The sequence below is a fragment of the Dioscorea cayenensis genome, chromosome 1, assembly GCF_009730915.1.
Source record: "Dioscorea cayenensis subsp. rotundata cultivar TDr96_F1 chromosome 1, TDr96_F1_v2_PseudoChromosome.rev07_lg8_w22 25.fasta, whole genome shotgun sequence".
In the NCBI taxonomy this organism is placed as follows: domain Eukaryota; kingdom Viridiplantae; phylum Streptophyta; class Magnoliopsida; order Dioscoreales; family Dioscoreaceae; genus Dioscorea; species Dioscorea cayenensis.
The window spans coordinates 46,216-73,170 of record NC_052471.1 but is presented as its reverse complement, the minus strand read 5'-3'; the positions used below and the strand labels follow the sequence as shown (position 1 = coordinate 73,170).

At 38.2% G+C, this 26,955-nt stretch overlaps 3 protein-coding genes across 3 annotated transcripts; all 3 read right to left on the bottom strand.

Annotated features, from left to right (window-relative positions):
• Positions 1-359: 359 nt before the first annotated feature.
• Positions 360-8,990, bottom strand: LOC120264831 (upstream activation factor subunit spp27-like). Its single transcript, XM_039272692.1, has 2 exons — positions 8,700-8,990; positions 360-796 (listed from the first exon to the last, which is right to left on the bottom strand). The coding sequence occupies exons 1-2, from the start codon at positions 8,910-8,912 to the stop codon at positions 671-673; spliced, it is 339 nt and encodes a 112-aa protein (XP_039128626.1). The 5' UTR covers positions 8,913-8,990; the 3' UTR covers positions 360-670.
• A 4,203-nt stretch (positions 8,991-13,193) lies between these two features.
• Positions 13,194-13,980, bottom strand: LOC120270528 (protein METHYLENE BLUE SENSITIVITY 1). Its single transcript, XM_039277591.1, has one exon. The coding sequence runs from the start codon at positions 13,812-13,814 to the stop codon at positions 13,500-13,502; it is 315 nt and encodes a 104-aa protein (XP_039133525.1). The 5' UTR covers positions 13,815-13,980; the 3' UTR covers positions 13,194-13,499.
• A 1,090-nt stretch (positions 13,981-15,070) lies between these two features.
• On the bottom strand, positions 15,071-26,843 carry LOC120262332 (WD repeat-containing protein 44-like). The gene is made up of 7 exons (XM_039270427.1): positions 25,154-26,843; positions 24,286-24,376; positions 23,820-23,977; positions 23,645-23,696; positions 16,884-16,966; positions 16,597-16,690; positions 15,071-15,772 (listed from the first exon to the last, which is right to left on the bottom strand). The coding sequence occupies exons 1-7, from the start codon at positions 26,603-26,605 to the stop codon at positions 15,159-15,161; spliced, it is 2,544 nt and encodes an 847-aa protein (XP_039126361.1). The 5' UTR covers positions 26,606-26,843; the 3' UTR covers positions 15,071-15,158.
• Between the last annotated feature and the right edge of the window lie 112 nt (positions 26,844-26,955).

Genomic DNA, 26,955 nt, shown 5'->3' with positions numbered 1-26,955 from the left:
GTGTTTGACGATGAATGCATTATATTCCAACATAAGGCACGGGAGGTTCAGAAATGGACCAAACCCCTTCGCATCATATGTAAAGCAAGGTATTTCTTTTGGGATTGATATTGATCCAATGTCAACATAAATCATTGCGGTTGTGAGCACCTAAACTTGCCAGCGGCTATCTCCTTTCTGGTTCAATGAACCTTGGTGTTTTTCATGGAATACACTGTCATGCAGGTATATGCGCACCCCAGCATCCCTGTAAGTACCATCAAACCTCCAACTTGTTGAACTTCAGACTAAATGAATGCACTATTACCCGGACAGTTCAACAAACCAATCATCACCGATATGCAGTATAACCAAGCATAGTGCTCTGAAGTCTGAATAATGATTGTAAAACCACAAGACATACAATATATCCAAGCATGCCCTGCATGATGATTATACAACCAGATTAAGCCCAAGTCAGATGGTCATTTACTTGACTATAACACACATTACCAAAGTCAAGAATTGCTCATGGCAAGGACACAATGAGTATCATAATTGCTCATGCCTACACCAATCAGTTGTGTATTCAACATTAATTTTGGGGCATGTTTCTAATTCAAACAAAGGTCCATCAGGAACATAGATCACAGAAAGAGGTAAAGCCCAACTCTTTTGTCGTCTAGCACGATCAGCTTGATTTCAAGAAATGGGGAGAGAGCAACTTTGCAATCTCCATCATCCCAACTTTGTCCTTCCCATCAAATATGCTTTTCAGTTTCTCATCACAATGGATCTCTCTCTTGTTTGTTGGGTCCTGTGCTTGTAGGTACATCATATCAAAAGATTATGTCAGATAAGAAAATATCTGATATCACTCAATTACCAATAAATGACAAACACAATAAAATGGTGAGTATTTATTGGTTTACAATGAAAAGTTAATGGTCAATATGCGGCAATGGCCAGGAGGAAAATATAAACTACTTAAGTTACCAATGCACAGGAGATAATTAAAAGTGTTACTACTGCAAAAGGACTATTTAAGTGCAATCAGTGCCATGTTCCGCAAAATCAGCATCATATGGAGAGCATGAATAATAAATAATATCAAAATGCGGAGAGGCCTCTGCTGCTGCTTAGACATCAAAACATGATTCAGAAGGTCTATCCGAAAGTTCCAATCCTCACTCTTTCTCAACAAGAAGTTGATATAAGCAGCATTGTAATGGAGAAGGAGAACTTTTTTTCTTACATTTCATTGCATAAAGATAATGAGATTGAAACAAATGTAGTGGTAACGTATCTTTTCTTTTTCTTGCAACATTTCTGTTGTTTCTTTTTTCCTTCAATCTATTGCTATCAATCCAAACACACCTTATCTTCCAGTCACTAAAACATAATGCTTGACTACTTGATACTGTAATAGTACTTACCATGTCTTTTAAAATCCAATGATATAACAGAATCTGCAGTATCACACCGCACATGCAATAAACAAATTATTGGCTAATTGCAAACGCCACTTTGGCAAATGATCTAGTGGTTGGAAGCAAATGTGCAACAATGACGCCCATAAAAGAAATGGGACCCAAGAATAAAAAGAAAAAAAGGATGCTAAATAACGAAATTTTCATAGAAACATTTGCAGTTACTTAAAATATAAATCAACCCCTGCATTTTAGAAGAAATTGAAACACCATTCCGGCAGTAAAAGATGGCCACCTCGTGACAGAATGTTCAGCAAATCAATTAAAAACAGATAGGTTAAGGTACAACTGAAACAAGAAATATTTGTGAGAAAGATGGCCATAATGAGATGCAATGTTTACAAAAACAAACAAAAGGAAAAGTTTTAAGTTATATCATACTCGATTTTCTTGAATAAAGGACCATTTTTTAATAAAAAAATAGCAGTTATTTCCAAGGAAGCCCTCAATGATTTATAATGATATACAATCAAGCATTTCTACGCCAACAAATATGAGTGATGAGTACTAGGTTCTCAAAGCATCACATAACTCAAATAGAATTGGAAAGTATTCCTACAAATTACTGACAGGCCTTACTTATGATCATCAAAATGATGCAAAGATCATCATCCTATCTCACTTCATCAAAAACCTGGCGGTAACACAACACAACACAACAGAGGCCTTCATCTCTCCTTCCCCTCTTTAACCTTTTCCGGTGTCCTCTCTTCAACCTCCTTCCCCCCTTGCCATGGCAAGCGGGGGGCAGATAGATGACCATTCAAAGCAACTGCTGACTAGATCTTGGGCTCAAATCATTTCCCAAGCCACTCGCACTGTTTCTAGCTCTCCCCTCCATAATCCCGCGATTTTTGACAAAATCAAGGCGTCTTCTTCGCAGTTCGTCCTGGTAGATGATGAAGCTCTTGGTAGAGCTCGTATGAAATTTCAGAACGCACTCTATGGTAAGTTCTTTGGCAAGCCCCCGTCCTTTGAGCAAGTGAAGCTGATCTTGCTGGCGAAATGGGCTGAGATCGGCGAGGTTTGCATTTTCGATCTCCCGAATGGCTTTCTCTTAATCCGTTGTGGATCTCATATGGTCATGCAAAAGCTCCTTCAGGATGGTCCTTGGTCCATCAATAGCATCATACTTCAGCTCTCTGCTTGGAAGCTGTTTTTTGAGCCGGCGTTTGCCAAGCTCAATACGGCGGCCATCTGGGTTCAACTTCATAACCTTCCTGTAGACTTTTGGGATGGTGAGAATCTTGAGTCGCTCACTGCTCATCTTGGCCCTTTCCTGAAGGTGGATGATCTTACTATTTCGTTAGCTCGGTCCAAGTTCGCGAGAGTTTGCATTGAAATCGACTTTTCGAAACCTCTGTGTCGTGGCTTTTGGGTTGGCGATAATTCTCATCGTGTCTTTGTTTTGGTTTTGTATAAAATGCTTCCTACGTTCTGCTACTCTTGTGGGATGGTCGGACATGGGTCCAGCTCGTGTCCTGGAGTGGCGGCAACTGGAAACATCGGATCCAATCCACCCCTCCGTTCTCAACGGGGGTTGGCGGTAGGTTCTGGCTCGATTACAGGTGCTGCTGCTCGGACGATGGGCTCGGACGATGCAGTTCCGGATTCCTCGATGATGAATGCCTCAATGGAGCCTCCCGGTCCTATCTCGGAGTCGGAGTTTGGCCCTTGGATGCTGGTCGCTCGCCCGTGTGGTCACGGACGCGGTCGCAGTGATAGGCCTCGTGCTAATCACGTGACTGCAGCCGAGGCAGCCGAGAAGTATCTCGATGGGACAGATGTCAGAGGCTCGGGTAGTGGGGATATACGTGGCGGCTTCAGAGCTAGGGGTCAGGACGGCTTGTTTGTCTCGCGTGCTCCTCGTTCTAAATCTCTTAATGGTGAGGTGACCTCTCCTGCAGACCTTGCTCTGCAGACGAAAGTTCTGCTTGTCAGTGGCACGTCTTCTCTCTCTCGGGACCCTAATGTTCTCTTTTCTGGGGACCCCAACGGTGCTTTTCCTAGGGACCCCAAACCTGCCTCGTCTAGGGATATAGTTTCTGATATTATCTCTGACCAGCAGACCGACCCCATGCCCCATGTTTCACCTACCACCCTTGGGACTCACAACCCGACTCATTCTCATGTGAGAGCATCCTCGCCACCCCCGGTCGTCCGTTCTTCTTTTCCTTTGAACTCTCCTTAGGGAATGGATGACTCTCTCCCCTCTCATTCGATGATTGTTGATCGCGTTTCCACAGCCCTTCGAGGAGAACCTCCTGATGCTGAAGTAGATGATGCAGAAGGGTCCTTGGAGGAGAGCAGTGATGAGATGACTGACGGTGAAGAGCCTGATGACTTAATGACCCTGAGTCAGTGTCAATCGGAGGCGAGGCGGGACGCTTTGATTCGGAAAGGCTCGCAAGCTGATATGCCTTCTCTCAAGAAGGGCAGGGTTGAGCTCCCGGGTAATGGGCCGTAGTGTTTGATTGGTCTTAGATGATGGGCGCAATCTATCTCTCTATGATTATTCTCTTTATTTTTGCGTGTTCTTTTCTTCTGTCTATGAGTATGTTCAAAGCTATTTGTTGGAATTGCAGGGGAATCACCGCGAGGGATACCTCTAATCAAGTTACTAAACTCATCCGAAAGCATAAGCTTTCCATGATTTGTCTTACAGAAACGAGAGCTGATGAAACCCGGGTTAATCGCTTCTATCGCCGTCTTCCTAGTTCTTGGGATTGGACGGCAATCCTTGCAGAGGGGTATTCTGGTGGAATTCTGGTCGCTTGGCATTAATCTCTAGGTAAGGTTACTCCAATTGCCATTTCGAGGCGGGCACTACATCTCATTATCTCTTCGGATTATATGGGTAATTGTATTATTTCTGTTTTTTATAATTCTTCTCGTTTCCATACTCAATGTTCTTTGTCGAATGAGTTATCCAGGATCTCCCCTGTGTTGGTTCCGTGGCTTATTATTGGTGACTTTAACGCCATTTGTAATAGGGATGAGCACATGGGTGGTTTCTATTCCTATTATGCTCGTAAGGCCCGTCACTTTGTTGATTTTATTGAGAATAATAATCTCCTCGATTTGCATTTCTCTGGTCCCAGGTTTACTTGGTGCAATAAGCAATCCGGGACGGCTAGGCGTTGGGCCCGTCTTGATAGAGGATTGATTAATTTGGATTGGTCTTCGAAGTGTAATTCGTATACTCTTAAGCATCTTCCTAAGATTTTTTCTGACCATGCCCCTCTTTTGCTTATTATTAGATATGCTAATAGTTATACTCGTAGTCCTTTTCGTTTTAAGAATTACTGGCTGGATTATGTTGGTTGTCATTTGGCAGTCCGCAGGGCTTGGGAGTTCTCTCCTAATGGTAACCCTCTTCATTCTTTTACTCATCTATTATCTTGTTCCCGCTCTAATATTTTGAATTGGTGTAAAACTGGTCTAACCAATCTTAATTCTGGCATTCGTTGTACTGAGAATGTTATTTCTACTTTGGAGTTGGCTGACTCTCTTGATGCAGAGTCCCAGGTTTATTTAGAGGAGATGTATGCTAGATACTCTTTTCTCGAGAAACAAAACACCAAAAAATGGGCCCAGCGTGCACATCTGAATTGGGTTTGTGATGGAGACAATAATTCCAAATTCTTTCACAATGTCACTCGTATTCGCAAGCATTTTAATTCCATATCCCAGGTACAAGATATGTTTGGTACTTTAATTTATGATCGCACTGGTATTGAGAATGCTTTTATGAATTTTTACTCTCATCTCTGGTCGAGCTCTTCTTCTGATTTCTTTCTCTAGCATTCTGAATGATCTTCCTAATGATCACCCCCACCTGTCGGCTCTTGATTGTGACTTTTTGATTCGTAATGTTACTCGGGAGGAGGTTCAATTGACTGTCTTTGACCTTCCTCTGGGTAAGAGTCCGGGTCCTGACGGGTTTACTGCTGAGTTTTATCGTTTTTTCTGGGCTGACATCAGTGATAGTCTTTTTGCTGCTATTAATCATTTCTTTACTAACTCTACTTTTTGCCGACTTCTTGGGGTAAAACCTTCATAGCCCTTATCCCTAAGAAAGATAATCCTAGCTCCATTTCAAACTATCGTCCTATATCCTTATGCAATGTTTGTCTGAAGGTTATTTCTAAAATTCTGGCCAATCGCCTGAAGCTTGTTCTCCCAAGTCTCATTGGGCGTGAACAGCTGGGTTTGTTTCGGGTCGCTGTCCCTTTGATAATATCATAGCCTTGCAGGAAGTTGTACATAGCTTGGAAAATGATTGCAAAAACCCCCCTAGGATGTTAATTAAGATAGATGTGGAAAAAGCTTATGACACCATTAGCTGGAGTGCAATTCTTGCTACTCTTACCAAAATGAATTTCCCTTCTATTTGGATCTCTTGGATAAAAACTTGCCTCACTTCTACCTCTTTTGCTTTTCTTATCAATGGCAATCACACCCCCTGGATTAGCTCCCCTCGTGGTATTCGTCAAGGAGATCCTATCTCATCCTATCTTTTTATTCTTGTTGCCCAAAATCTTACTTCCATGCTTAATTATGCCCTTACCAATGGTCTGATTCCAAGGTTCGATAATCGGCTTAGAATTAATTTTAATCATCTTATGTTCGCTGATGATCTTGTGATCATTACTCATGCCTCCAGACCTGCTGCTAGGTCTATCAAGTTTTGTTTGGATTTTTTTGGTAGAGTTTCCGATTAATTTCCTAATGCCTCTAAATCTGTTATCTATTTCCCTTCTTGGATCAACAAGCATATGGCCTCTACAATTCAGTCTATTCTTGGGTTTTCAGCTGCCTCCTTTCCTTTTAAATATTTAGGGATCCTTATATCTCCTAAGCGTTTGGCTAAAGCAACCTTTAATGTTCTTACTGATAATATTAAGTCTCGTTGCTCTAGATGGATGCATTCCAAGCTTTCCCCTGCGGGTAAAGCTGTCCTTATTAATTCTTCTTTGTTCTCCCTTCCCATCTACTATCTCTCAGTTTATCCTATCTATGATTCTATCCTAATGGAGATTAATAGAATTGTTAGGAGATTCTTTTGGAGCAAGAGTAGCAATGGAAAGGGCATCCATGCTGTTGCCTGGAATGAACTCACCATTCCTAAATCTGAGGGGGGTCTTGCAATCAGAAACCTTGTTCTTGCTAAACATTCCCTTATGGCTAAAAATGTCTTTAAGTATCTCAATGATGATGACTATTACTGGGTTAATATTTTGCATGTTAAATATGGTGTGTTTAATGTTTGGAGGGACCCTATCCCGGCGGGTTGTTCTTGGTTTTAAAGGGGGCTCTGCTATTCTACTTCTAAATTAAAATCTAATATGCGAGTTAGCTCTGTTAACCCAAAACAAACTTCTTTGTTGCATCATCCTTGGTGTTCTGAAATTCCTTTCTCATTAAAGCCTACATACATTAATATGACTTTGGACCTTGTATCCTTGAATGTTGCTGATTTCTGTAATAATGGAGCGTGGGATTTTCAGAAGCTTGCTCTGTTGTTTGGCAATTATTTGGATGCTTTTCTCCCAACTCTAGCAACTATTGATGATACTATCTGCAATCATTGGGTTTGGTCTCATAATGCTCAGAAAAGCAGTCTTTCGGCTAATGTTTATCAGAGTTTGAATTGTTCCCGGGTTGGGGCTGATAGCTGGGTTGGTTGGCAGAAGCTTTGGGGGTTAACCGTGGCACCTCGTGTCAAAATTTTTTTATGGCTTTCTTTCAAGGGTAGAGTTAACACGTCTGAATATTTATTTGCTATCAACTTGGGTCCCCGCAGCCTCTGTGCCATGTGTAATCTGGCCTATGAATCCATTGAGCATTTACTTTATACTTGCTGTAAGGCCCAGCTTGTTTGGAGCCTTGTCCAGGATAAGCTTAATGTTGCTATTTCATTCCCTGCTGGCTTCTGTTCTGGAGAGTGGCTTATTTGTGCTTCTAATAATTCCTATGTTAAAGCTGTTGTTGCCGCCACATCATGGTTCATCTGGAAGAATCGTTGTGATAAAATTTTTCGGAATTACTCTGTTTCCAGTCAGGTTATCGTTTCTCGGGCTATTGTCCATGCTAGGGATTTTTCACTTGTTCATGCTGATCAGTTTGGGTGGCGCTTACTCCTTAACAATTTCACTATGAATGATGGTCCTTTTCTATTCATTGCTAGTTTCTGGAGTGAGGCATCTGAGGTAGGCGGTGCTGGTTTCTTTTGTGTTTCCACTAATTGTTCTGTGTTGGTTGCAGGTGCTTGTCCTATTCATGCCACGAGCGATGAGGAGGCAGACTTATTGGCAATCAACCTTGCTCTTCAAACCATGGTGGACACTGGGATCATGATCAGGCATCTTTTCATCACGTCCCCTGCTATTGCCAAATCACTCTCTTCAAACCACATCTCTGTAGGGAGTCTCCAAACTTGGGTCCTCGGCATCAACCTTCTCTTGTCTACCGCGGGGCATCCTTGTATGCATGTTATTCCTAAGCTTTGGGCCTCCGCTGCATTCAAGCTAGCATCCTTTGCTATCAATTTGCACTTGCTGACTCTGTTCTTCCAAGGACGCGACTTGCCGCACTGGGTTATGTTAGCCTTCCGTAAGGCTGGTTTTGTCTTTTGATCTCTTTTGTTTTTCTTTTCTTGGTTGTATTTGCTTTGTTGCTTTGTTTTAGTTTTTCTTTGGCTGTTTGTAATATTGAACTCATTGTATCTTTTGCTTTCTATTAATAAAATCAGCTCTCTGAGCTCTTCCCAAAAAAAAAAAAACACAACACAACACAACACCAGCAAACATCGAGCGTCCGTGATGGTATCCATTACCCCTTATGGAAGTGTATGGAATGAAAATCTATAATAGTTAAATTATAAAAGCAAAGACCTGATGTTAAGAAACTCAATCAATCAGCGTGCATACTTAACAGAATTTTCACTGAAAACATAGATAAATAAAAAACAAAATCATGAACACAGGATTGCAATTCTTTTTTTTTTGTGTGTTTTTTTGAATACTTCTCTGTTCTTCATGAAATAAAGTAAACAATACAGTTAGTTACAGCATAAACCTTAAAATATATAATTTAAAAAAAAAAGCCTCTTAAAAAAAGTTTCAAGACAAAAAGAGAAACCAAGAAATAGATCCAACGAAAATAGAGCTTAAGAAGAGGACATTTCAAAGCTAGAAGGAACAAAAATAAGATAGAAGAAGAGAGAACCTGGAGCTGGTTGAGCTTGATGTGTTCCCAGATCTTCTTGACGGCCTCGGCGCGAGAGATCTCAGGAACGCCGACAAACTTGCGCATGGCCGGGGAGACCGGTAAAGGCTTGAGGATGCCCGTGGTCTTAGGCTTGACTTGTGTGGCCCCAGCCCCAGTCCTGGCCGCCGCCATGAGAACATCGCAACTACGGAAAACCCTAAAGGAAGACATTGACGCCTACCTTCTGTTTTTCTCTGAGGCACGAATAGCAAGAGAGGCGGGATGAGGGTTTAGCGATCAGCTTAAGGTTGTTTTTGACATCCAAGACCCCCCTCAATTTTTATTTTTTTAATACCTTAATCTTTTGTTATCTAGCCAAAAAAAAAATCCCTTTAATTAAAATTTTAACACACTGTTAATTTATAATTTTAAAATTTTAAAATAACAAAAACCATGTAAAAATATTTAAATTTATAATTGTTTCTTTGATTTAATTTTTAAATAAAAATAATTTGAAATTTATTCTAATAATTATAAATAATTTTATGAAAAAAGGTAATTTTGTTTTTCGTAATTTGAGTGATGATATTTTTACAAAATAGATTTCTTAAATATTTTAGATATCAAATTGACATATATATCATCATCATCCAAGTGATTCTTTCTTTTTTTTTTTTTCTTTTTTAAATTTAATTTTTTTTTTATTATCTAAACCTAAACCTAAATCTAAATCACAAATGATAAATTGGAAATTCTATCCTAAACCGTAAATCATAAAGTGGTTTTCTGCTTAACGTTCAAGGCTTAGGATTTAGAGTCCGAGTTTATAAAATTTTGGATATAAAGCTGTATAGTATTTGGGTTTAAAATTTTAGGATTTTAAATATGGATTTATAATGTTTTATAATTTTTAGATTTTTAGGATTTATATGGCTTAAGTTTGAAACTTATGGGGAAAAAAAATAACATGGACATCTCGGTAAACCTAGTAATTTAAAAATAGACCTGTTTGATTAACAAGGTAGAATAAAGGTAGATAAAATATGAAGACTTGATACTGAAGTAGAAAAAATATGGTATAGAATATATGTAAAGTATGTAAATTAAGGGTTTAGGACCCTAAAAAAGTCTAAATTATCAATATGATATTGATATAGTTACATGTTTTTTAAAAGATAATTTTTTTGGCCCTATCACATTATTGAGAGGCTTTTCATCCAAGCTTACACTGTGACAATCAAAAGAAAAACAAATATAGTAAAGCATCTCAACAATGTGAGAGAAATCAAAAATCGAAAGAACAAAATATATAATGAAACTCTAGTTGAACTAGATAAATCGAGTAGAAAGGCAAAAAAATAAATTTTATTTTATTCTATCATATCTTACTAATTTTTATTATGACACCTCTATAAGAATTATCAGATGATCAATAGAATATAATAGTTTATCCTATCCTCTACCCTTCTTATCATGTCCACCAAATGAACCATGTTGATAGTCTATAATGAAATTTTATTTATAAGAGGTTTTGATGAGATTTAATAAAATGTTTATTGTTTGGCACTCCCTGATTTGGATAGGTCTTCAGTGCCCAAGCAATTCAATTTTTTTATTTTTTTTTTTAAAAAAGGCTCGGCTTGGGTCGAGCTTCCTACCTGCTAGTCCAAGCTAATTTGTGAAATTTGAAAGAGTTGACCCGGACGCCATTCCAAAGCGTGGTATTTTGCCCATTTAACTGTTTGTTCTATATGTTTTACTTTCACAGAACACCAACATAAAGTACCACACCGATCAATATAACTATTGGAGCATACAAGCGAGTAAGCGAGTAATGGTGGTTGGCCTGATGAGAAAGGTGATGCCGAAGTAGAGGATGCCTTGCGAGATGTTGAAGCTTCACCATCATCTCTGTCATAACTGTCTGTTGGGCAGCAAGAGAGCTTCGGACGATGTCAAAAGAGTCAGAGTGCGATTTCCGTAAGAGATCAAATGATTCAGAATGTTGTTGAATTGTAGAACAGAGTGAATCGATCTTGGAGAAGACGGAGTCGTGACGAGTGGTCCGCCATGGAGGATAGTTGCTCATCGACGGCGCGTGCTCGCGTCATCATTCCGTCCGTCATTGATCAATGAAAGCACCAAATTGATGGAGATCTGTGAAACTTCAAGGTATTTGGCTGAAGGTTCTTAGAGAAAATGGGGAGCAGAGGAAGAGAAAAAGCGAGGAGGAGAAGAAGAAGAAGGAAGAATGGAGAAGAAGATTGATTTGCTGGCCAGATGCCTTTCATTTCATTTAGGATTCCCTTTATAGACGAATCATTACAAGACTAACAAATTCATAACAAATTTGTGAGCTGGCATTCTCTCGAACACCTTGTATGCCAGGACGCGTTGTCATTCAATAACAACCTCCTTACTCTACCTCTATCTCCAAATTTACAATCATCCAATACTCATGTAACCCATCATACCAGTAATTTCATTTGGTGATATAATCATTGTATTTCACATGCTTCTTTCCTTGAGTCTGGCGAGTGCTTTTCCTGGTACCCATCCCACACCTGTTTGTCAATGCTGGGTCCTTGTTTCCCTTTGCAACAAGGACCATCACCCGGCAATTCAATGAAGAAAAATCATACTGATTTTCCGAATTTGCCAGTCACATGCAAGCTATCATTGTTTTTGAACAGCCACGTTACAAACAGAACAGCGAAATCAGCTGTAACATTTTTTGGTCCATCAACTATTCGACATTTTAGACAATGTAGCAAACAAGAGACTCTCCGAAAATACAATCTATTTACAATATCATCAGAAACAAACACAATAATAATAAAGTTTACTAGAACACAAAATATTCATACTCAGAATCTTCCAAGGTATAGCGATAGAAATATGGCAAGCAATTTTATCAATCATAGAAAATAGGCCATGACATGATTTTAGTAATCACTTAAATAGAAATTAGACACTGCTTGGCTGTCAGACTTGCAGTGAATGATGATTTTGCAACCACAAACATAAGAAGATATATTAGAAAAAAAATAAAACCACATGGAAACCAATGCAAATGCGTCCTATCTTACAAGAGATAATAGCATTCAACCAAAGACTGAATCCTGCATATGAAACCACAAATTTGCCTCTAGAGACCACAAACACTGCAATTCTCCACTAATTTCAACAACCAATTATGGAGAAAGAATTGAATTTAAACTAAAGAAAGATGAATATGGATTATACAAGCCCATCACATCAAAAGGGGCGTAATGGAAGAAAATAAATATGGAATGCATTAAAATGGTGGTAGAAACGAGCAAAGCTGAAAATGATTGTGAATACCTTAAACTCTAGCCCATAAATCTTGATGCACCATTGAAAACTGAAGCAACAACAACAGAATTAATGGCATAACAAAAGCCACACCAATTTACAGATCTAATGGTTTCGCAACATACACTTACCAGCAATATGTTCATTGTCTAACATTCACTGGCTGAGTGCTGGCAAAACACACTTCAAATGATACAATGATCAAGATAGCCTAACAATTCAAAAAAGTTTTTATCTAATTCTTTCAGATTATCAATCAAACATCAAAACCCTAGACTGAAGGTTCCCACCAACAAAGGCAGGCCCTGCACCTCAACAACTTAAATGTTCTCCAATAGTATCTTGTTACCTCCAAATCAAGACTAGAACTGTACACTTGTTATTCAATACAAATGTGATGTTGTCAACAAATAAATAAGTGCAAAGATGAAAATAAACCACAAAATAGAATGATTGCTAACATGATTTATAAATGATTCTCTACTAAAATTTCTGTTTAGAAATTATTTAAAAGTCAAAAGTATTGTTTCACACACAACATGATCCCATGTAAGTACAGGTACAAATCCAAGCTACTCATCACAACATGGCTCTTGAGAATTATCCTAGATGCTCTAATGAGATGAATCCAGTTCCAAACCTTTGTTATTCATGGACAAATACATGTGATCCCTAAATTGGAAAGAAACCATTCTTCAATTGGTCATCCAAGTTATCCAACTATAGAAAATTCTGTGCTTACAGTGCTTGTATGTGGAGCTCTCCTTATCAAAATCATCATTTTAATTCCAGCTAGATGGAAGTTTTACACGGTTTTCCATTGATCCCAGATGATATTTTGCAATAGACAGTCACATAAGATTATGATAACAATTTGCATCTAGACAAGATTTTGAAGGTCGGCAATGCATTGGTTTACTGAAATAGTTTTAGTTTTTATTACAAGAGGGCACCACATGTTTATTAATCTTGAAACTCCTAATCAGAAAAGTTAAAAAGGATAATACCACAAAAATCTAAATTATGTTCCCTAATTTTTGTTTATCTCTCTATTTTCCTTACCAATAAGTTACGGGTCAAGCGTTCTCCTGGTGTCTAAGACAGTTCACCTTTGACCATATATTGTCTTGAACAGCAAAAACATATTTGAAGACATGGAATAAAACACACAGTAAAAGACCTAAAAGAAGCAGCAATTATTTCAGGACATAAAGCTTAACATGGAACATGAAGGATGATAATAGAGATAAGCAGTATTGATAGGTCCATATCCCAGAAACTCATGACATATAGCAGAACACAGCAGTAAGGCGAACCAAATCTTACATACTAGGCGCAAGCGTAATAGATCAAGAAGCCGGCTAGCGACGCATAATGAAGAGCAAGGCATTGCATTGCCATGTCATACCTATGTAGATAGACATACATATATGGCGACAATCGGATCAAGGGTGGCGGACTAAAGGTAAAGGAGGAAAGCAACTACTTCTTGAAGCTGCCGCGGACGCCAGGCCGGGACTTTGCTGAATCAACAACACGGACGGCATGGAGGTCCACGACTTTGGACTCATCGAAAGGGATCTTGGGATGGCGAGCTTCGTGATGGATCTGCATCGACTTGACGTCAGGCACGGTGATCTTGCAGAGAGGGCACTCCAGCTTGGAGTGCCCGCCCTTCTCTTGTCCAGATCGATCCGACTGCCCAGCCTTGCCGCCGCCGCGATTGGTAGTGGCCGCGTCGATTTTCGAAGCGATTTCCTTCGCCGTGTGCTTCTTCGGCTTCGCCTTCCCTGTCATGTTGCCCTCTCTCTCTCTCTCTCTCTCTCTCTCTCTCTCCGTCAAGCGCAACCCTAACCCTAACCCTAATTTATGAGTCAGGACTCAGGAGACTCGGGGAACTGATGGTGATGATGATGATTGATTGCCCTTGCCCCGTGTTCAATAATAAACAATTATCAGTACAAATAGTCATGGCTCTCGGTCCAATCTTCTGATGGTTATCCCTAGTTTAATAGCAAGACTTTTACCCGTTAATTCGCTGCTCCTTCATTGCGAAATATAAGTAGTTTATTTTATTTTATTTTAAAATTGTTATCATCATGTGATATCAAACTAATATTTATTTATTTATTTATTTTTATTTAATTTTTTAAGTTATATAAATAAAAAAATCATATTTATAATCTAAATAATAATAATAATAGTAACAACAACAATAATAATTTTTAAAAAATAGGTAGTTTAGTAATTTAATTTACTTTTTATTTTAAATTTTTAAAAAATTAATTTCACCTTTAATTTTTGTGCAAAATTTTTAAATGACATAAAAATAAAGGACTACGCCATTTTTTTTAAATAAATGAATAAATCATAATTAAGCCATGTTTTTAGAACTATTTTTTTTAAAGAATCGTGGACAAATGTAGAATTTGAAACTCTTTCTTTAAGTAAAAGGAAGGGGAATAAATTAAGTAACAACTATTTTATTTTATTACATAACAATTAGTATTAAATTTTTTAAGATATATGTAATTTTGGAATTTTATTGGAGAATATAAGTGCGTGTATGTGAGAAAAAAAATCAAATATTAAGAGCGGTTTAAGCTCATAAATTGCTTTTTTTTTTGTCTTAAATTGGCTCAGGGTTTGTATTTATAAAAATTGTAAATTTTGATATGTTATTCTATTTTCATAATGTTTGGCTTTTTACTATATTATCATATCACCAAGAACGAGTAATATAATGGTGACTATTCTTCATAAATAAAATTTTAATTTTAAAACACATTTTTTACTTATATTAATAAAATCAAAATTTCTTTTTATCATCACTCTTTACATCTCAACCAAACACGGGTGTTACACTCATTCTCAACAGTTTCCATTCAAAACTTATATGATGGTATTAGTATTTTTATATTCATAAACACTTACAAACCGGTAAAAAAAAAACACAGGTAAACAATCCGCACTCACCTATTAGGCTTGCATATATGGCTCATGTATGTTGCAACATACATAGTAACAAAAAACAGAGGTAACAAAAACGGGTATATCTTATCAAATATAAAGTTGTAAAAGAAATAATAATAATGTCGAACTGGTAAACCAAAATTAATCTGCCGAGCAGGTAACTCAAAGTCAAAACAAATTAGTCTGACGGCCAAGTCGGACTGGTAAACCAAAATTTTGGTATATTCTAATGTCCCCGCCAAGTCCTGCGGTGACAATGACCAAACCCCATGCGCTGCCTTCCTCAATGCAGCTACTGCCCTTGCTACCACTTCCACCATACCGCCCCCAGGAAGTAGAGGGGGATGACGAAGATGTAGCTGAAACAGAGGTCCTGGGCTGCAACGGAGCCAATGATGAACTGCCAACCCCTGATAATGAATGAGATGGGCAACTGAGGTCGTCGGAGCACACTAGCGAATGCTCCGAGAAACTTTTCTTGGGCAGAGGTGGATGACCATGACTTCTGCTGCTGTGGAAATTGTCTTCAAGCCCAGAGTTGGATACTTGTGGTCTGCAGCAGCTTCCACTACCAGGCCAGGGGATGGCGACTGACACGTCCCTACAGGGGAAGTGCTCATGAGATCGAGTGGTGGCCCAACCCTTGCTTTTACCTCCAAAGCCTGGACCCCTTGCCCCTTCTCGCTTCCAGATATAGACATGAGAGTCCTCGCTGGCACAAACCACATATTTCCCATCAGATGTATACGAGGCTGCTATCTGGCTGCTTGTGTTACGAAAACCTGTCACCAAGCAAAAAGGAATAAAATTTATAAGATGTCCAACTACATTTGTTCTTTTGAGTATTTAAATCAATTGATGCTTCCAATTAAAACATATAAAGACATGGCACTAATAAGATCATGCCCTCACGAAATCCATGAAGAAAATACTTGTCCGAATAGGTTCAATACCGAAATTCTTTAGTCATCATGCCTGAAAACAATCCCAAACGCCACAACAATTTCAAAACAGCCCACAGTGGCTAGAAAAAGGGAGAGGCTGAGACTTGCCTTGTCTTCTTCAAACAGCCTAAAAGAAATTAAAGCCAAATTTGAAATAACAGTGATCTGTTCTTCTTTCTACGAATCAAAATGATAGTCCATACAGTTATATGAGTCTGGTTTTTACACTATGATTAAAGACTAGACAACTAAATTATCAGAATCTTACAGCAAGAAATCATGTTATTCAAACACCCCAATTTTTATAATTGACTGAAGGCCTGCTTAAAAATATAGCGCACTGTTGCGACATACAAGTAACATTATGAGAAACTGTAGAACCAACTTAATAGGCAATAGCCCTGATGCCTTATGAGGGTCATGGAAAGTAAAAAAAAACAGTGCAGACAAATTTCACCAAGAATAAAAAAATTCTAAAGACATTCCATCAATTATAAACAAGTCTCAATGACACAGGAGATATTTCATTCCTATAAAGCATATAGAACCTTAAAAGCGCAGCTACAATATGACACTAAGCTAACATGAAAAGGAAAAATATAAATTTGCAAAAGACAATGGCATCTCCTATTCAGGTATCTATTATATTCCATTAGTTTTACCTCTGAACTTGTGAACCATATCAAGACCGTCAAAGACTCGAATTTGTGAATCTGCAGAGGTAATCAACACTTCAGATGCATTGCCAGGGGCGAACTGTTCAGATGTAAAAAAGTCATCAGGGGAGATTGTCACTCAAATAGAAACAAACAAATTCAAAACCTGATTTAACCATATATTAGATCGCAACAGTAACAACATGAGTAAATTGTAAAATATTAAGGAATAAACAAGTATTGATGAATTTATATGTTTTCACAGGATTCTCATTTAAAAATGAATCAAATACCTGGAACCCGGTAACTTTTTTAGCATGTGACTTCTTTTTCTTGTTCTGAAACTCTATCTGCCCTTTTTGACACAACCTACCATCTGTCAACAAAAAGTAGACAATCATTTTTTTTTTCCTTTAAATTCTGTGAATTCACATAGAAGTAGACCACACAACGCAAGCAAAAAGCACACTCGTACAGCCTTCTTCACTCTTCTGGTGTAGTAGTTCTAAATTATGGAAACATTGGGGATATCTACTCATATTTCCAAATTGGTAATTCTTTACATGATATCTATATTCTGGGACAACAGCATTGGATATCTGAAGTATAGATAGTTTTTTTTTTTGTTGGACTTCAATTTGTTATCAATTTCCCCCTTACCATTTTTGTAGCACAATCTTCACCCCCCTCATAGTATCCCTCCACATGCAATGCTCGCCTCATTCTCAAGTTTGAATATCATATTTCTCAGAATGCTCCACACCGTTGTCTTGTTTATATCTATAATCTTCATCATCCATGCACCACCAAGTTATGATATTTCAGGCCACTCATTTGGTTAATGCTCATCATGCTTTGCTCAGTTCAACAATAAGGAGATAATAGAAATTCATCAAAGTTTATTATTTTCTTTTCCAGCATACCAAAATGAGCTATTTGCTTGTATACTCAAGAGACTTATAAGAGGACTCAACATCTGTCAATTGTTGCATTGGTTATGTATCATCCCTTCCTCTGTCCTCAACCTTAGCCTACATTGTTAATCAGGAAACCACATATCCTACAGACGGCATTAGAGAGTTGCAAATCCCACCCACAAACCCCCTCCCCCTTTCTCTCCCACAATCATAATCTCTGCTGAAAGCCCACCACATAAATTGCATAACATGACTTTGTTTAGATGTGCCTTTCGGCATCAAAACAGGGGAAAAAATAAAAATAAAAATAAAAATAAAAAAAATGAAGGGGTTATGCCTATGCCATATCCTACACATAAGTAAAGACTCAAAAGACTCCAAAATCTTCTTCTAATTTGGATGTGATAGATGATCAATGAGGACTTGGCGTCTACCATCTAGTAGATCTTAAATTATGATCAGTTATATGGCCTACCAATGATCAAGATGGATCACCAATCTATCACACATAAGATTGAGGATTCTTCTTTTAACTATGAAGGAAACAATCCAAGTGTCACAATAGGTAACTGTAGGAATTAGTCAAGTATGCGAGTTTAATTTTCAAGTAAAAAAATTAGTTTTAAACTAATTCAAAGATATTAAGAGTAGGCTATCTATTAGGTCCTATTTTATAGGAATGTTTCTCTAGATTGCTCTTGTAAATCTATATAAGAAACTTCATCAATGAATAAAAGTGTGAGGTTTTTATTCACCAAAAACTACATGGTATCAGAGCTACGGCTTTTTCAATTAATTCATCACGGTGCAAACAGTTATCATGGGTTCTAGAGGAGTAAACAAGTCCGCCGTCTCATCTGCAGTAGCTCACACACTTAACAAGAGTGTGTATATTTCTGTTGGATCCTCTATGCAGATCACTATTCACGGCTCAATGGAAGGAATTTTTTGGAGTGGTCACAGTCAGAAAAACTAGCAATTGATGGGCGTGGAAAACTGGGGTATTTGATTGGAGATCAGAAAACTCGTGACAGCATGGCTCCCTAACTCAATGAAGGTTTCTCTTGCAAAATCCCACATGTTTACGAAGATTGCAAAGGATGTATAGGACTCAGTACGTGAAACTTACTCGGTTCAGAAAATTCCTCTCAAAATTTTGAAATAAAAACCAGACTTTGGCAATCTAAACAGGGTAACCATGATGCTACGGTGTACGACAATGAGATGGTAGCTCTATGGCAAGAATTAGACCAGTGTTATGATGATAAATGGGAAAACACTAATGATTTTGTAAGATGCAGGAAAAGAGAGGAGCATGATCGTGTTTACATGTTTTTGGCTGGTGTCCATCGAAGCTTAGATGAAGTTAAAGGGCGCATTCTTGGAAGAAAGCCCTCGCCATCAATTCATGAAGTTTTTTTAGAAGTTAGACGTAAGGAAAGTAGAAAGAAGATTATGAATGGAAGTCTCGAAGAGCAACATAATGTGGGGAATGAGAGTTCAACACCAAGTTGTTCGAGGTGGTGACATGATAAATGACAAAAAGAAGAAGCCTTGGTGTGATCATTGTAAAAAATTTTGCCACACTAAAAGAGGCTTGCTGGAAGATACATGGTTAACCATTGGGAGGAAAGAAAAAAAACCTGAAAGGGCTTGCCAAACCATGGCTGAAGATTCATCTGAGACACAAATCAGCTCTGCACAGTTACCTTTCATAAGGATCAAGTGGAGCAACTCCTGAAATTACTTCAGTCCACTCAAGTTTCCACTTCCACTTCCTCTTCAAAATCTTCTTGTTCTTTTGCCCAAAATGGTAATATTTCTACTTTTTTCTGTACCAAATCAAATTATTCCTCAATCATAGACTCAGGAGCAACCAATCATTAAGATATTCTAGTCTTTTTTCATCTTACAAGCCTCGTGCAAGCCAAAAAAATAAAAATATAAAAAATATAAAAAATATAAATCAAAAATCAAAAATCAAAAATCAAAATTGCTAATAGCACACTCTCTGCAATTGGGAATATTAGGATCTCACCATTTGTTTCGTGTGAGAAACTTTCTTCTTCTTTTTCATTCTTCACTAAAAAAATTTCAGCCATTAAAATTCCTGCTAGTATTTAGAAGGCTTTGGCTGGTCCAGAGTGGAGAGAAGCTGTTCATAAGGAGATGAGTGCCTTAGTGAAAAATCAAACTTGGAATGTGGAAGAGCTACCGAAGGAAAAACCAACGGTAGGATGTAAGTTGGTGTTTACCATTATACACTGTGCAGACAGTTCCTTGGAGAGATTCAAGGCACGCTTGGTAGCCAAAGGATTCACCTAAACATATGGTATTGATTATTCGGAAACATTTGCACTTGTTGCTAAGTTTAAGACCGTGTAAATTCTATTATCTGTTGCAGTAAATTTATATTGGCAACTCCAACAACTATATGTCAAGAATGTCTTCTTAAATGGTAGCATAGAAGAAGAAGAAGTATACAGGCGACCACCTCCAGAATTTGAAAAGGAGTTTGGGGTAAAAGTAAATAAACTAAAGAATACCTCTATGGATTAAAGCAATCTCCTAGAGCATGATTCGCAAGGTTTATTCGGTTTGTCAAAGATCAAGACTATCACCAAGCACAATCTGACCATACCATGTTTATGAGATTTTCAACCTCTAGAAAAATAACTGTTCTCATTGTTTATGTAGACGATATAGTTCTTACAGGAGATGATTCGAAAGAAATGGCAAGACTTAAGGGAGAATTATTCAAGGGGTTTGAGATAAAGGATCTTGGTCAACTACACTACTTTCTTGGCATGAAAGTTGCTAGATCAATGCAGGGAATTGTTGTTTCTTAGAGGAAATATGTGCTGGATTTGTTGGAAGAAATATGAATGACTGATTGCAGGCCTATAAACACACCAATTGATCCAAATCAGAAGTTAGGAGAGAATGAGCAAGGAGTTCCAATTAATGCCTCTAGATTCCAAGGGCTGGTGGGAAAATTAATTTTTCTCCCACACAAGGTTTGACATTGCCTTTGCAGTGAGTTTGGTGAGCCAATTTATGCATTCACTTTGTGAAGAACATCTTACTGCTGCCTACAGAATCCTTAGATACTTTAAAATTTGTCATTGAAAATGTTTTTGCTTTAAGAAGAGAGAAAATCGAGGGGGTGGAAGTCTTCACAAATACTGATTAGGCAAGCTCCATCACAAATAGAAAATCTAGCTCAGGATGTTGTACTTTTGTGTGGGGAAACTTGGTGACTTGGAGGAGTAAAAAACAAAATGTTGTGGCAAGAAGCAGCACAGAGGCAGAATTCAGAGCCGTGGCAAATGGAGTTTGCGAAGCTCTATGGATTCAGCGGATTCTTAAGGACTTAAGGAAGGAAATCAGAATGCCTATGAAGTTGTTTTTGATAATAAAGCATCTATTAGTATCGCACAGAATTCCGTACAACATGACGGGACCAAACACATTGAAGTGGATCGCCACTTGATCAAAGAAAGCTGGAAACTTAAGTTATTTGTACACCTTTTGTGGCAACCTATGAAGCACGGACACTCCAGTGAGCTTGACGTACCCGTGTCGTATCCGTGTCGGACACACGGATACTCGGACACACCGTGGACACCTCCAAACATTCATATGCTTTGTAAATGATTTTTCTAAATTACTCATGTATATTTCCTAATTACTTCCCAATACACAAGATCACCAAATTAATCTATAAGTAAATATATAACATATATTACATGAAAACTATATAGATTTATATTTATAATAAATATTTATATAATAAATAATATTTTTTTATAGCCGTGTCCTACCGTACCCGTGTCCTTAATTTTTAGAAACTACCGTGTCACAGTGTCCATATCGTGTCACCGTATCCATGTCCGTGCTTCTTAGGTGGCAACTTAGCAGACAGCAAATGCATTTACATAAAGGCTGTTTAAACCTATATTTGATTCTTTAGTTAGCAAGGTGGGCATGTTTGACATTTATGCCCAACTTAAGGGGAAGTGTAGAAATTAGTATGCAAGTTTATTTTTCAAATAAAAGAATCAATTTTAAACTGATTCAAAGATATTAGGAGTAGACTATCTGTTAGGTGCTGCTTTATAGTAAAGTTTGTTTCTCTGTAGATTGCTCTTGTAAATCCATAGAAGAAACTTCATCAATGAATAAAAGTGTGAGGTTTTTATTTACCAAAAGTACAGTAACATCTGTTTAACTTATTCTGGGTACTAATCCTACTTGCAAGTCCTACATTTGCATTTTGCTTTTTGGTAGCCTCACATATTTGACAAACATGGAGTTATTCCAAATACAGATACATATCATATGAAAGCATTCCTTTAATCCAAGATACCATAATGTGAAGCTGATTCTGCAAAAAAACTATCGAATGGTATGTCTTAGGATTAGTACTAAACCAATTACGTAATTGATTAAAGCAGGAAATTTATCTGTTCAAATGGCACTTTATCATTTGGAATTTATCTTCAGTCTAGCATTGTGTTAAACCATTACCATGAGCTGCGAGTATTCAAGCTTTCCAGTAAAGGATTGACTTCAATTCATTTTTCTTACACATGCAAATCTGATATTTGACAAAGTAAAATTGCATTGCCTAGTTTTGGTCTAGATAATAATGAAACAACATTTATGTGGCTCTCTTTTATGTGTTATGCACTAAACCAAGAAAATCAAAGTAAATGAGTTTCAGGGTTAAAGGGCTTTGGTCTGGGAAGATAAATCTTGGAAATCTTGTAAAATTAATTTTAATTTCTGCTTCAAAAATTCTAAGGAGCAAATTTAAAATCAGCATAATAATAAAGATCTTGTTGCACTTGGAAAATAACCTTAACATGTTCTAAAACAAGTGGCAACAAAGGCTACATTAATTGCTGGAGGACATGTGTATTAACAGTATTTCACAACAAAAGGTCATTTGAAAGATCAGTGTTAAAAAGAGAGCTTCACCCTTCCTCAATGCATTTATTCAATAACACGAGTTTCCATAGTTGCATTCAGAATGGCTGAAGCTCTCATCCAGTTTTCAAATGGCCTTTTGTTATGGAAATACTATTAATACTCATGTCGTTATGCAGCAATTCATGTGGAACTTCTGTTGCTGCATGTTTTACAGCATGTTATATTTCATGTTTTAAAGCATGAATTGCTTGTTTGATTTTTTTTTTTTTTTGGGTGTAATTTGCTACTATAAACAGAAAATAGTAGTGACAAATAATGCACCTTTATGACAACATTGGAGCACATTATGTTAAACATGGTTTAAAGGTCTACAAGAGGGCTCTATACAAGCTGCAACACTAGGAACAACGAGTTGAGTGAAAGAACCCAAATATGGTAACAAACTAATAATATGATGAATGATATCTTAGTTAGAGGAAAAAAATAATCAAATACTGGTTGGTATTCTACTTAGGGAAAGAAATCAGGGAAATTGCATCAGACTGCATGTGATGTTGCAGCCTACTCAGAGGGATCCATATGCAAAGCTTTAACTAGAAAGAGGATAAAAGCTTTATATTGTTTGCCATTCAATATTTAAAAGCAATGTAATAGCTATTGTCGTTTTGTGTTTCCCAGTAGCTATAGAATTCTATTGATCTTGTTTGTGGTATGAGCTTTTCTTGAGTTCATACCTTGGACTGACCTTGACAAGGGATCCCAACACATTATTAAGAGAAGTTATCACCATGTGGTTGAGTTGGAAATTCCATAGTTAAGCAGAACATTTACCTGTTCCTCCAGAGCTAGACATCCAAAAGCTATATCTAGATTTTCAAAATCCTATCTTCATTTCAATACCACATGAATAGGAAGGGAGTTGATGTTGCAGTCAATATTTTACAATGCATTCAGGGACACCTATCTGACAAAATGTCTAGCTAATATTTAACATGATTTAATTCTGATTACATGTTTTGTAACCAAGAACTTGGTGGTCAAAGTTGATGTTTTACAGTGTAGAAGGACAAAAGAAAAAATTATTTGTTCCAGTCAACCGTTGAGAGATTAAACTCAAATTGGCAATGTATAGTTAGCAAAGGATGGGAAATATACAACTAGGATATATAATAAACCAGGGACTTTAAGACAAATGCAAGTACCAGATACGTCGAAAATCCGGCAGCTCCCCTTGTGCGAACCAACTAAGGCACCCTTCCAAAGATGGATGAAACCCATCACTAAACGAATAAAACCATGGACATTGATATTGTCACGAACTTTGAAAATGGAGATTATGAAAAGAATGTACTGATTGAAAACATCATTGAGCTGCACCTGGCCATCTGGAGTGTAGCAAGCAGCAGTTACCATTTCATGGAGATCACACCAATCAACAACTTGACGATCACTTATGCTCCATATGCGGACCTTGGCATCAAGAGAACCACTAATGAAGTACCCGTCATCTATTGGGTTGAACTGGATGCATGTTACTGTTCAACCAATTTCAACAACATGACCAGATTGAATAAGGAAGCAAAAAAAGGCAACAAGAGGAAATTTAATTAAGCCAGTAACGATTTAGGTGCATTTGAAAGTTGAATGTATAATAGTTTACAGAAAAAGAATTGAGATGAAAAAAACCTAACATCATTACTCACCATAATCACTATGTGCAAACAAAAGGCAAAAAGAGGAATTTTAATTAAGCCAGTGACCACTAAGGTGCATTTGAAACTTCAATATATAATAGTTTACAGAAAAAGAGCTGAGACAAAGAAAACCTAACATTGTCACTTACCATAATCATTATGTGCAAACAACTTCAAACAAGCCTTGGTCTCCATGTCCCAAAGTCTAACTGTTTTGTCCATTGATGAGGACAATAGATACTGCAAAATCATAGAAATGGATATTGGGCATACGTAATTGTTATTATCACCAATTATACTTGATTAAATTCGTGAGAAAAAAAAGTTATTTACCATATGGTAAACAGAGTAAAATTTTTTGAAGAGTTTGATCTTGATTAGAACCAAGTTGGACTAGTGTTCATCGGTAAATGTCACAGCTCATTTATGACCTAATCCATTTAAAACTTGCACATATACCGCCACTCAAATGCACAAGGGCAATAGAAACATGGAAAACTTGGAGCTTCTATTTCATGAAAAACAATAACATTAAAGAAATATGTTGCTGCTATTTGTGAAAATCAATATAAAAGGGTCAACAAATCAGTATGGGTGTTGGTGCTAGCATTTGATGTGGAAATTTTAATCATCAATTGGCTATGAATGAAGAGGCAGGATAAAAAGAGAAGGAAAGAATAAGTTCTAAGGCCCTCCGCTCACATACAGTGCAATCACAAATGGCAATAAATAAAAAGGAAAAACCACAACGGAAAAAAAAAAAATCAGTACTAGTGCAGAAAATCATTATGGAAAATCCAAGCAGATTTGTCCTACCAACTTATCTAATGAAATTTGTCAAAGAAAATGCTAAGATTTAAATAGCAGGCGTTAGAAGAAGCTTACAGCAGGACATGTATATGCAAATATTCTTCTGTTTCAGTTTCTTGTTAAAAATCTATGCCATAATTGAAGGTGAATAAAATGAGAAACTATGGAAACAGTGTTGAGCAGGAGGAAGATGGTATGGAGACAGACCTGAGACTGGGACCATGAGAGATCCAACACATCATCCAGGTGGCCGTGGAATGAGCAAAATGGCTTATCAAAGAGGGAGAAAACGGTCTCCGGCATAACGATATTTTCAGGAAGAGATCTCCTGCCACTAGCAAAAGGTCCCAACCCTTTGCGTGTTGCTCTCTTTAATGTTTGAGTGCCCAAGAGGGCAGCTTGGGAGTCAGCAGATCCACAGGCTGCCATGGACATTTGGGATGGCTCCCTCCTGACAGAAGAGGAGGAGGAGGCAGAGGTGTCACGTCCAAGGGCTTGCCAAATGTGGATAACACGGTCCTCGCCAGCGCTTGCCAAGTAACGTGCATTGGGGCTGAACTTAATGGTCCATATGGAACCCTGATGGGCTTGGATCTCCTGGCACATGCACAGCCCGGTGAGCTCCTTATAAGGTTTTCCATGTTGACGGACTTTCATAACCTCAGAAGAGTTGGGGGAGTTGCTGCAGGACGGCGATGATGCCGATGATGATGATGATTTGTCGGACATTAGACCCGTCACAGAACCGGCAACGAACATGATGTTCTTGAGCCAGCCGCCCTTCTTCCTGTAGCTATTGCTTCGGGATTTGGACGAGCACTTGGACTGCTTCTGCTTGCTGTCTCCACCGCTGCCAAGGTGAGCACGGCGCATCACCTCTTTGATGATGGTGGAGTGACCGAGACACTTTTCGAACTCGTCCATGGTGAGCTGATGGCCGGTTTGGAGATCATTCAGTTTACCCCATGTTCCGTCCTTAGCCACCTCAGTCACCATAAATTCCTTTCCTGTGTCCAGGTTCTTAATCCTGCAAAGAGAAGGCTGCGCCATAAGAGCCCGTTTGATGCCATTTACACCATTATACCTCTCGCTGCTTCCATTTCCGTATTCCTCTCGACCCCCCTCCCACAACAAAGAAGGTTCTGAGCGTGACCGTAGTAGCGAAGAGTGGAATGTTGACGGTGACGGTGGAGATGCAATGTAGCTGCAGGACCTTGAACGGTGGAGCAGCAGGGTCGAAGGAAAGGGCATCTTCGGGGAGGATTGCTGAGGAGCGTCTTTAGTAGAGGTGGCTATGCAAGAAGATTGATGAATGGAGGTATTGTGACGCAAGTTCTTGCTGCTAGTAAGACCCATTCCGTGAAGGAGAAGGCGACGGCGTTCCTGGATAGACATGGGCTCTGCCATCCAGATCCCGTAGTCGAAGTCTCGGCTTCCTCGAATGTCATCATCGTCACCATCGATTTGGGAATTCCTGAAGCACGAGGGAGCCCCAATAGCAGATGCGAACGAGGAGCGCACGTCGTCCTCTTGGTCACTCTCGGAGTTGGATGAAGGGAGATCGAAATCAATAGAGATGCTAGAGGGAACTCGATCAAGGGTCTCGAAAAAACAGTCCTCATCATCCCAATCCTGTTGGTTTGTTGGTATTGTTGTCATCTCCCTCACAAGTCACAACACCTCAAATCTCTTTTCTTTTTCATTTTTTCAGAACGAGAGAGAAGAATTATTCTGTGGCATGGGAGGAGAAGATATCGGACCACCTGCTTTGAAATAGTCATCGGCCTCTGCGCAAAGATAGAGCTAGCTAGAGAAACGGGTGAAAGTGGATGGAGAGGCCTTCCAACGTAACATAACACAAAGAAAGAAGAACCCATGAGGCGGAGAGGAAGCCGGAGAGTGCTCAAACATTTCTTTTAAAAAAGAAACATTATATATATATATATATATATATATATATATCCATATATAACCTTGTAATAAAATTTTTTATTTTTCAGATGCATCCC